A 12,240-nucleotide genomic window follows, 5' to 3' on the forward strand; every position below is an offset into this window, starting at 1 on the left:
CCTTCTCTGATAAAGTTCTAGGGAGAAACTGGCAGGGTATATTTAGGTTTTTTCAGTTCTTAACAATCTTATGGGACATGAAAAAATGCAATCTGCCTTTGAAGAACCCCAGCAAAAAAAGAATAAAGAAGAAGAAACCCGCATGTTTGGTTTTGAAATGCTAGGCCTTACCAGAGGCTGCTGGGGCTGCATTGTTTGGAGACCAAGGGTCTGACTCTGGGTCTGCGAGGTACCCTGAGGCTGGGGAGGCTGCTGGGGCTGGGGGGGCTGCTGGGGCTGCTGCATCTGGAAAGAAAGAAAAATAATTACACAGCTAAAGTAGGAGGTTAATATCATTCCATGGAGAAGGAATGCCATTGCAACCCACTCCAGTATTCTTGCCTGGAGAATCCCAAGGACAGAGGAGCCTGGCAGGCTACAGTCCATGGGGTCGCAAGAGTCAGACATGACTGAGCAACTATACCACCACCACAATATCATTCCAATTTCCTCCCCAATATATCTTCTGATTATTCTGTTCTAACAAAGATGACAGGCACCTGCCTCCTCCATACTTTTCTCGCCACACATCATTCATCTTCAAGGGCAATACCCAAGTCTGCTCCTCCACACACTCTCAGACTGCTCCAACACTAAGAATCTCCTCTACTGTAGTCACAGTGATCATAGTCTAAACCACCTGACACCGTCCAGGGACATTCTTTGTACTTAACCATTTCTATTCCTTTAGTGCCATTTGCCCTTCCACACATTTGATCCCATCTTATGCTACCAGGTGAGACAAGGACTGCTCACTAGATATCTTTTCATCCCTTATGACACCCAAAGGAACTCCTGAATTTTTTTTTTTTTTTTTTAAAGAAGATTTAGATGTGAGAAGTTCTGGTGTAAATTACCAGCATAAAATTGTAAGCTTATGTCCATGAATGTTGGCTCAAATATATGGCTCTTGGAAAACAGCTCCAAATCACAAAAGAAATATAAACTAGACATCCATCTGGTGGGACACCACAGAGGAGCAGAAAATATTAGGAGGCAGTTTGTCTCAAACTTTAAAGTCTCCTCCACCCAAACACTTCATCCTGATGATGTTAGCATCTGACTTCTTTTTATCTTCTGCATTTTCCACTTGGTTGGCATACTCTCTCCCAAATTATCTTCTTTAGGGCAAGGTAATCAATGGCTATTGTCAGATGGCATTTTTCTCTAAGTGACAAGGGTCCGGGATTTGGAATCCGAGCTGAGGTCTGGGTGGGCCATTTCCACCATGAAAAATACAAGTTGGATCAGAAATACAGCAACTGCAATAGGAAGCTAATTCTCCATTTGGCTCTCTGTGAGCCTGTTCAGGAAAAGTCAACCCAACTTTGTAATTGTTAATCTATCTCTTTATGGAGGAAGCTAATCACCATAAAAGGAATAAATGTAAATTGGATACAGAAACAAATAATTTTTCCTAATCTCCAAGAAATGTGCTGGTAATGAAAAAATTATTAGAAGGACATTATCATGTGAATTGGGTTAAAAAGTACACGGTAACCAATAAGAAAGATTCTCAAAATTTGCAGTAAAAAATACTAGTGGAAGATAGGAAGTGGTAAATAAATACTGTAACAACTTTCCTCAATGATTTGGAAATGAGAAGTTTTAAAACAGAGGGAAATGTAAACACCAGTCATAGAAAGTTCTGAAACCTATCCTCAGAACTTGGGGAAACTGTGATTCAAGAAAATATCACCACAAGTATTAACAGTCATATTAACAATAGTATTACCAAATAAGTGCTTTACTTGTATTTGCTTATTAGATTTTCACTATACATGTAACAAGTGGGCACTATAATCATTTCCATTTTACTTATGACAAAGCTAAAGATTAGAGGGCTTCTGACCACGTTGGAGATTATATGTATGCCGTGAGTGGGGCTGGCCATCTGTAGGCCACACTCCCTGAAATCAATTACCTTTTCTAAATTTTCCACATGTTAACGGTGAAAACTGGGATGTAATTCACAGCATCTTATAATTGTGAAGCACAGTTTTGTTGAAGACTTGTGTTGGCTTCAACTGTCCACCTGATGGCACTGCCAACCAGAATTCTTGGGATCATACTGAATTCAGATCTGAAACCCATTTCAGCTAATGGTTCAAATATTTTCTTCCCACCATCAGTGTCAAGGTTGAGACATGAAAGTTCCTCTGCTGCCCTTTTCTGCATGACTGGTTTATTTCTCATTGACCTCACATGAAGACTATAACCCTTGGGTACCCCAGTTTTACTGGAGTTCCCATTCCTGGTGTTGCTTTCTTCTCCTTTCTTAGAAATACATAAAAGGACAATGCATCTTAAGTTGGATTGTTGATAAGGTTAGAGTCCACTGTATAAACTCATCAAGCAATTTCCAATCCAATAACACAGGACAAGCTTGCTGATAATAAAGACAGATGGAACTGGCAAACATAATAGCTTGCATTCCCTAAACAAGGGAGGCAGAAGTCAGAATGTGTCAAGAGGAAGAGTTCTTTACTTAGGAGACTCAAATATTTATGATGAACAAGCAAAGGGGACAACTGTCTGGATGCTACCAGAGACAAGATGAAATATCCCTTTGAAACATCCTCCTTACGTTACTCCAGCTTCACAGCCCAATCAAACTAGAGATGTTAAACAAAACATTTACAGGCATTACAGGCCCCTCTAGAAATATGATGGAAACTCTGGACAGCTCAATTAAAAAAAAAGAAAAACACACACAAGAAATTTTGAACTCAAATCACATCGTCTATAGTTAAGCAGTGACTGGGGAAACTGAGGCTTACACTATTAAGATAAAGGCATCCAGTTACCCTCCCAAACCTTTGGGAGCAGCAAAGGGATGTCTACATTAAGTACTCTCCTGCCTACTACAACCAGGTGGATGCACAGAGGAAGGAAGACCCCTGCCAAATTGGAACTAAATGACACCAATTTAGCTCCTAGTGTCAAATACACAGGATTCCTTGGAACTCGGAAATTATATAAGAACAGTCGGAAGCGTCTGTTCTTTCTTAAGGCTGCTAAGGATTCTGCCCACAAATCACTCACTCCCAGCCCCCTACCTGGAGAAGCCTCTGCTGCTGTCGAACCTGTGGCTGTCTGGGTCTCATCGGGTCCTGAGACAAGGGCACTGAGGGAAGGTTTGGATGTGCGGAAGTCAGCACCGCATCGATTCCTCCACCCACCAGAGGGCTCTGCTGAAGCGACTGATGATTCAGCCTGGTAAAGAAGAAAACTTGTTTTCAGGCCCAAGTGTGCTGTCAAAGTTTTTAATCAGTGCCGTGGGAGCCGTACATACACTCACAAAGAAACCATCATGGTCAATAATCACTTTGAACAATTCAAATGCAATAAAGGGCAGCGGTTAAGGTCTCCTAGATTCTCAGGGACACCTGGTATCCCCTGACAAAGGACAGCAAGTATACTTACTACTTACAGTGAGATTGCAACATGGATAAACTACTTTTTAAAAATGTTCTGATAGTTTCTAATAAGTGACATTAACCGAGCATTTTACCTGGAGCAGGCGCTGTGGGAAAAATTTGAAATCTGTTATTTCGCTTACTACCCCTACAGCCCTCCTTCGTGTTCAGCAGTTTCGTTAGCCCTACTTTTAAAGTGAGAAAACAGAGCTAGAGAAGTAGTTACCAAAGGTAGTAAGATAGCAAATGGCACAGGTGGGATTTAAACTCAGAACTTTGGGGCTCTGAAGTTCAATTTCTTAGGCAGTATGGTATGTTGCCACTTACTAGACAAATAAATATAATGCATGTTTTCTAAATTTATTCATGTTCCCAAATGTGCTGCCATTAACCGTGCCAATTTTCCAAACAGTGATTACTTGGAGTTGACCTGCACTCTTTGATGGTAACACACAAGAGCAAAGCTGCTGTCCATGGGAGAGCAACATTCCGACATGCTGCAGGAAACTCAATTCCCCTAGACTGATGCCATACAACAGAATATTCTACGCTGACTGCATCTGTGCTCTCCAGTAAGACAGCCACTGGCCACCGGCTACACAAGTTCTGGGTCTCAGGGCAAAAAAAGAATGCAGGGCTCTCTGATCAAAAATGAGTAAGAATTTCAAGTGAGTGACAGCAGAGCATTAATAGCGACCACACAGGCCTCTCTAAACACACAGTCCTGCCTGACTGCACAGATCACATATCTTCAAAGCTGGTCCTGTTAGCCACATGTGGTTAATGAACACTTGAAATGTTACTACTGTGACTGAGAACTGAGGAACAACATTTTTAAACTTAACTTTGATTAGTCTAAATTAAAACAGCCCACGTGGCTAGTAGCTACTCTAACAGACAGTTCAGTTATACGCTATGTCTATAACTTCCAGCTAAGCAAGAACTGAGTAAGAGACATTCATGGCCCTGTTTTGCCAGCCGTTTCTAAAGTGGAAAAGGTAAAAACTGAGATATGTAACAGAACTGTTGTGCACGCTACATACGATGAGAATTGTAATCACAGGCTTTAAGGTGCCAATCAACATATTCTAGTAAGGCACTGCTAGGGACAAGCAACAATTTTTTTATCAATTAAAAAAAGGTTTTAACAATTTAAAACCTTTTTATAAAAGAGAAGGAAAAAAAGAACACTGGAGCTAACATAGTGTTATCACTAAAAAATATTACACAAATACTAAGGGAGATGTGAGTCAAACAACAAGCCTTGAATGAAATACACAAGGTGAGGCACTGCTTCTTTTGAACTACAATCCGGATGCTGCTAAAAATGAGATGACAGAATGAAAACGGTGTGGAAATATGCAAACTCATAAGAACAATTATGAAACACCATGTCCTAAGGGAAGCACAGTAAAGATCAGGATTTGAGTGGCCACCACTGTAATCATTTCCACATGCATCACCTCTGGGAGCCGGTCAGGGGATGCAGGTATGGTGACGCCTGCTGCTGAACATAGCCGCTCGGCGGCTGCTGCATCTGTCTGAGTCTTTCCATGAGCGCTGGGTTGGAGTGAGCGGCCGGATAGGTTCTGGAATTATAGGTAGGAGACAGGACCACGCTGCCAGCCTGCTGCTGAGGGGTCTGCTGCAAAGGCATCTGGGTTCCATACATTGTGTAGCCCTGGGGCATGGTCTGCAGGCAGGCACAAGGGAAGAAGTCAACGTTTCCATTTACCAGCTTTCCTATCACTAAGACACACAGGGCAAAAACAAAGCCAGGAGGAGCTCCCTGAGATGTGCTGTTCTCCAAGGCTCTTTTAACTCAAAATATGAGGAAGACTATTCTGGAGGCCAAAAGAAGAGTCATAAAATTATAGGATGAACTTGTGTACTGATTCACCAGAAAGTTCAATTACAAAACATGAATCCTCATTTGGTTAAGCAATCATTTTTAAGCTCAGATGCTTGTTTTCAGGAAAGGAAAGGCATGTTTCTGCATAGAAATAATCAGGCAAGCATGCATACCTCTAGTGCACACATGATATCAGTGTTCAACAGAGTTCAAGCATCATTAATGCTGTTTCAGAAAAGCTACACATATTCAAGGCAAATAAAAATAATGGAGTACACTTTCCTAGTATGGTATGTAACTACACTTCCTTGGGCCTAATGAATTTGCCTGTAGTAACAAACCAGTTAACAAAAAAGAAGAAAAGTCAATTAACCAGAGAATGAGGGTATCACTGAAAGTGAAAGTGTTAGTTGCTCAGTTGTGTCTGACTCTTTGTGACCCCATGGACTGCAGCCTGCCAGGCTCCTCTGTCCATGGGATTCTCCAGGCAGGAATACTGGAGTGGGTTGCCATTCCCTTCTCCAGGGGATCTTTCCAACTCAGGGATTGAACCTGGGTCTCCTGCATTGCAGGCAGATTCTTTACTGGTAGTCTGAGCCACCATGAAAGCCCAATGAGGGTGTCACTAGTGACTATTTGATACCCTTGAGTTCTGGTTGGACAGTAGCCTGTCTCAGCACTCTATAATACCATCAGGATATTCAATTTCTCCATTCAACATTATATAGTGGCTGTTTCTTCAAATCTTGACACCTGATGTAAATGAAAAGCTTTAGGTTCTGCTGGATCACCATCTATAATATACAGAACAGAGTGCTGATTAAAGTAGAAGAGGACCACTCTCCGGGTCCTCTAAATACCACATTTCGAGGTAGCTGAGTGGCTGACTTGGAAGATAGAGTGATGGACAATGACTTTCCTGCAGACAGCATGCAGGGATGCAGCCTGCCATGGGGCTTGGTGCCCATGAAGGCCAATCTCAGCCTTCCTTTCAGCTGTGGACAGTGTGAACTGCTGGCCCCAACTAGAGGTCTTGCCAACAGCCCTGGCTTCCTGATTATGAGAAGGGTAGAGTAAAAGGATGTGGAGGCAGAAATGACAAAACTGTTAGAAAAAAAAAATAGCTCAAGATTTGCATTATATTAAGGCAAACCTATCATTTGCTGAATAACTACCGTGTGTCTAGTGTTTCACTAGTTCTATAGGTGGTCTTAAATCCCCACAATGTTCATTTCTATTTTACGGAGACAGAAATCAAGACTTAGAGTAACTCTCACAATGTTACACAGCTTAGAGGTTGTCAGGAATTTTGTCAAGGTGTGATGCCAAGGTCGATTTTCTTCTTATTCTACCATGATTCCTCTTCGAAGTTATCTTTGAATATCATAAAATTCCATCATAAATTACATCATTATGTATTACAATGTAAGTACTATAGGACTAATAACCATTTCAATATCCATCATCATTATTAACATAAAGTTATGAATTGACATTTCTAATTCATTTCTAATTCTAACAATTTCCTAAAATGTTTTATGCCCTTTAATCAACCCCCGGACTTGTTTAGTAATCACTGGTAAAGATTTCTGTGAAATGTCAATTATAATCTATAGGCAGAAGATGTGACTAAGTTCCATACCCCATAAGGGAACTGATACCCTACTTACTTGGTTCCCCCCTTCAAATAAAGAGCATTAAAAATCCCAGTAGCATCTACAAAGCAAACATGGGTACCTGTGCTTGCTGCAGTCCTGGATACTGGGGGAGCTGAGGGGAGGGCCGTGCCTGAGCAGCAAAGAGAGCAGCCTGGTCCCCTGGCTGGCCCTGGAAAACAAAGCCGAGGTGGCTCTTGATCATAACAGCAAGGGTGATTCGAGCTCTTGGTTCATAACCCCAAAAACCCATGACACCAAACCTTACGTGAGAACAGCACTTGCAGATTCCAAATGGTGTTAAATACTATTTCTCATCAATTTCCTATTGACACTAGAGATTGTCACACTTACTATTTCTTCCAAAGAAGACTACAGCTATCCCAGATGATAAGACATACATACACACAAGTCAAAATATTCAATGGTCTGCTCATCAGAGAGAATCTGAGACAGCTTTCCTGTACACTCCAGGATACAAAGGCCCCTTTAGAGTAAAAGGCATGAGTTTCTTAAGTGTGAAATCTGAAACCACATACTTGCCTCATCCTGTGCCCATCGATTAATTAAGAGAACACGTGGTACATACATACATACAAATGGCATATACATCTTCATGACTTTTTAATGATATTCCTTCAGAGGGACCTAAAAATTGCCTATTTAGCCAAGTATGCAAGGGAAGAATTTGGTTATCTTTTATGACTCTAATAACCAATAGAACCAATTAAATTTTATAATAAGTTAGTATCAAATGCAATTCTAACCAACTGCAATATAAAATAAAACCAATTAACATCTGTTCACCAGCCTTAATTTAATACATGTTTTCGCCTGGGGAAACTATATTCCTAAAAGCAGCTATATGTATTTTGTTTTGGCAGCAGAAGCCACTTCACAGAAGTGTGCAGTATTAATCATAGAAAGAGGACTAACTTCTGACCATCCCTTGGTTTTCTCCAGGACTTACTAATTATAAAGAAATAGGATTTATTCTAGGATATTTTAGTATCATTTTATATTCTAGATGTTCTCATTTTTTTTAAAGTGTTAAAATATAGTAATGTAAAACCAATTTTAATGTTCTTGGAAAGAAGCACAGATATTTCTGGCAGGAAAAAAAGGTATAAACATTTAGCTTAAGAGGGAAAACACCAACACTTATTAGGCACCTATTATATGCCAGGGACTAGGCTTCTTATTCATATCTCCATTTTCTCACAGGAACTCTGCAGGGAGGGAACTTAGTCCCCATTTTCTTCAGGTACGAAAAGTCAGGCTCAGAGAGCCTAGGCAGCTTAGCAAACTCACCCGGTTAAACATGGCCAAGCCCTTAGCGCCTACGTGAGCCTGCCTCCAGAGCCCAGGGTTTTCTCCATGATGATAAGATGCCTTCATATGTGATATCAAGAATGAAAATACTTAAAATTTCATCTGGTGCTTATTCTTTAAGGACATATAGCCTCTTAAATTCACCCCAATAAGAAAACAAAAGGATAATCTTTATTAAGACTTGTTAGTGAGATTCTGAAATGAATGCATACATCAGATGGTGAAGCATTTTTCTCTGATCCCCACATATAAAATCACTTGAGGGCAGTTAAGAAACTTTGGCCTCTCCTAAGGTGACTGACCACACATACATGGACCAAACATAAATTTCTGAAAGTATCTACTATGGTATCTATATATAACAGCTTCAACAAGAATGTAACATTCCAGTGTGGGTACCATGATGATACTCTGAGATTCTAGCTGATTAATTTACTAAGTGTAATTATATCTCTATTTGCTTATTGTTGTTCAGTCGCTGAGTCGTGTCTGACTTTTGCGACACCATGAACTGCAGCATGCCAAGCTTCCTTGTCTTTCACGGTCTTGTGGAGTTTGCTCAGACTCATGTCCATTGTATCAATGATGCCATCCAACCATCTCATCCTCTGTTGCCTCTTTCTCCTCCTGCCCTCAGTCTTTCCCAGCATCAGGGTCTTTTCCAATGAGTCAGCTCTTCACATCAGCTGGCCAAAGTATTGGAGCTTAAGCTTCAGCATCAGTCAGCCAGTGAATATTCAAGGTTGATTTCCTTTGGGATTGACTGGTTTGATCTCTTTTCTGTCCAAGGGAATCTCAAGAGTCTCCTCCAGCACCACAATTCAAAAGCATCAACTCTTCTGCGTTCAACCTTCATTGTCCAACTCTCACATCCATACATAACTACTAGAAAAACCACAGCTTGGGCTAGATAGACCTTTGTCGGCAAAGTGATGTCTCTGCTTTATAATACACTGTCGAGGTCTGTCACAACTTTTCTTCCAAGGAGCAAGCATCTTTTAATTTTGTTACTGCAGTCTCCGCCTGCAGTGACTCTGGAGCCCAAGAAAAAAATCTGTCACTGCTTCCACAGAAAAATACCCCAAGCTCCCTAGTCTAGGAGAGCACATGTCAGGGCAGTGTGGCCATCCAGAGCATACAAGGATCACCCTGACCTATCCAAGTAGCGCTCAATCCTCCAAACACTAAGCCAGGGAGTCATTAAATCAACCAGATCTTTACATGACAGTTCTCGAATCTGCTCGCTCACAGCATCATCCAAAGTCCCTGAAACATACTGCTGTGCTTCTTAGTGGGGACAACATATGTAAATTATCACTTTTACACAAGAAAAGAACAAAAAATTATTTATGTGAGTTAGAACCTTGAGATTCCTAAGTGGTCTAAAATGCCCATGCCCTTTTTTGGCTTGGAGGTAAACAAAATAAGATCTACAGATCTTTTCTAGCTCTTCACTCTTCCTTTGCTTCCTAAAGAATCTTATAAAAGAAACTGACTTACATGTGGGGGGACAGAAGGACCAAAACACTAACAGGGTAAGTATCTGAGTTACTGGGCAACATTCTTTTATTGACAAATAGTTGAGACTGTGGACATTTAAGAAATATGTATTGTAAACTATTTCCATTTTTAAAATCATAAAATTAACATTCAAGAAAAAGCATTGTAACTTTGAAAACAAAGCAAGAAGGGGTAAAAAATTTCTATAATTCATGCATTCTTCAGTGAACCACTTTTAGTCCAAAGGTAAACTGCTTATTTATAAATAGACTGTGTTTCTTCCCAATGCTATTTTTTGCCCAACTCACTCCTTAAGTGCAGGAGGTACGGGTTCTAACATTCAATAGTCTCCCTGAGCAAATCACAAATACGTCACATCAGCCAGCACTCCCTAAGGGCTTTATAGTCCTATTTGCCCTGATCGAAAAATATCCCTCTTTTTCCAAACTGAAATGACCTCCTGCTGTTATCTGGTTTCTCCCAGAATAATGCCAGGAACAAATTACTTCAATTTGTAGAGATATTCAATCTGTTGAGTAAAGAATAGACAACCAAGAAGTTGTCTAGTAACTTTTGTTGTTTTTGTTGTTGTTCAGCCGCTCAGTTGCGTCTGACTCTTTGAGACCCCCAGACTGCAGCACGCCAGGCTTCCCTGTCCTTCACTATCTCTTGGAGTTTAACTTAAAAAGATGCTGAATGAGGACCAATCCTCCAATGTGGGAATAAGAGAACTAGAAACTGGAAGTTAGTAAAAGTCTTAAAATATTAATAGGATGGTTTGGCTGCATTCAGGAAGGGGATGCATTCATATGCATTCATATGCATATGCATTCATAACGTATCGTCCAAACCGGTGGGACAGGCCAGGGGAGCAGAGCCGAGACCACTCCTGGCAAATCAGGACTTAGGCTCACCTTTGTCACATGCAATCCATTTATCTGCTATTTTCGGAAAACTATCTAGGCTTTATTTCATTAAAACAAGATCAGTTCCTAGCACTGTATCTGGCATATAGTAAGTGCTCAATAAATATCTATTGAGGAAATCTAAGATTTAATTTAGTTTATCTGCTAAAGAAGAGATCCAGAGGTAAATTGAGATTTATATCTCAGCATAAATTAGTTTACCAAGTGCTTTCAAGTGCCCCATGTTTTTGAGTATCATCTTTTGTTTTAAAAACTCACTTTTCAATTCAATTCTTAGCATCTGTCATTCTAATGATTTCTTCTTTCGTTTTATTAGTACCTAGAGAGTAGTAGCTCAACTGCCCTCTCCTTCCGCTTAACTGAAACAATCAGAGGCAACATTAACTTCACGCTTTTGTGAGTGTAAAGGGCAGTTCAGGAGGCTGGTTTCTGATGGAGCATTTGTGTCTAGTCAGGTGCCACACTGTGGTCTGGCTTCAGCTCCCCTGGCTCAGGTACCCAAGTTACAAGTGCCAAGGGAGTAAGAAACAGTTAACTGGGCAATTCTGACAGCTACATGAACCCATCTCTACCCTGAGACCCAAGGTTAATTCCCACAAGATAAATTTACCTTCTAAATTCCTACAAGGTAAATTCCTGCCATGTTTGTTTTTAAACACTTTGCTTTAGGTTTGGCTCTGGATAAGAAATAGCAATCTATTTTATTTTCTAAAATTTCCACTTCGTAAAAACTTTTTAAACAGCTGTGCTGTTCAATAATGACTCTTCTTCCTGGCCTGTATAAGATTAAGTCTCTCTCTTACTGCTTTATTTTTAATTAGACAAGAGAGTATCTGAGCTCAGACAGACGTAGGCTGAAAACCTCCTGCGTGACTGGAAACGAATGAATGCAGTAGGTTTAACATTTGTGATAAATCATCCTCAAAGACTATTTTCAATCTTCTGGGTCTTCTTCTTTTCATTACTTCACTCTGAGTCAACTGAGAAAATGTGAGGCTTTCTTTCTACAAGAGAATTGGTTATGACTTCAATTAGCAGGCAGTAAGCATTACAATCAGCAGCACTTCAGGATCAGGAAACTTCTCTCCACTCAATTCACTAGTAATGATATTTTCAAATTCCTATTTAGTAACTTGCCAATACTATTTAAGGGTTGTAAGGAGAGAGAAGTGTTGTACCTAAAAACCACAGCCAGATTTTATGACTCTGAAAATGCTGTTCTGTGTTTCTGAAAATGCTGATTTAGGAATAATAATAATAAAGGTCACCCACTGAGAACCAGTGGGTAATGTTTCAAACTACTTGTTTGGAAGGTCCTGAGTAACGGTGTCCAAGGTTAAACAACAAATGGTGTGAACTAAAAGCTTTGGCATCACATTACATGGGTATATTTTGATTGCAGACAAAGATACATAGAAAATTCTTTAATTAAAAGAGGTCTTGCTGACCATTGTGCTTGATTCTTTCATAAAGCTTTCACATCAAATATAACTCAGTTGGTGATCAATTAACAGTAA

At 40.2% G+C, this 12,240-nt stretch overlaps 1 protein-coding gene across 2 annotated transcripts in view; it reads right to left on the bottom strand.

Moving 5' to 3' along the window:
- MED12L (mediator complex subunit 12 like) overlaps nucleotides 1–12,240 on the bottom strand; it is a 368,061-nt gene that overhangs the window by 11,631 nt on the left and 344,190 nt on the right. For both annotated transcript variants that reach the window (XM_027543477.1, XM_027543482.1), the window contains 4 exons: nucleotides 7,048–7,137; nucleotides 4,922–5,151; nucleotides 3,099–3,255; nucleotides 172–285 (listed from right to left, as the gene is read on the bottom strand). In XM_027543477.1, the coding sequence (XP_027399278.1) occupies nucleotides 172–285; nucleotides 3,099–3,255; nucleotides 4,922–5,151; nucleotides 7,048–7,137 (591 nt within the window). The remainder of the gene's footprint in view (nucleotides 1–171; nucleotides 286–3,098; nucleotides 3,256–4,921; nucleotides 5,152–7,047; nucleotides 7,138–12,240) is intronic.

The sequence above is a fragment of the Bos indicus x Bos taurus genome, chromosome 1 (assembly GCF_003369695.1).
Source record: "Bos indicus x Bos taurus breed Angus x Brahman F1 hybrid chromosome 1, Bos_hybrid_MaternalHap_v2.0, whole genome shotgun sequence".
NCBI lineage: Eukaryota > Metazoa > Chordata > Mammalia > Artiodactyla > Bovidae > Bos > Bos indicus x Bos taurus.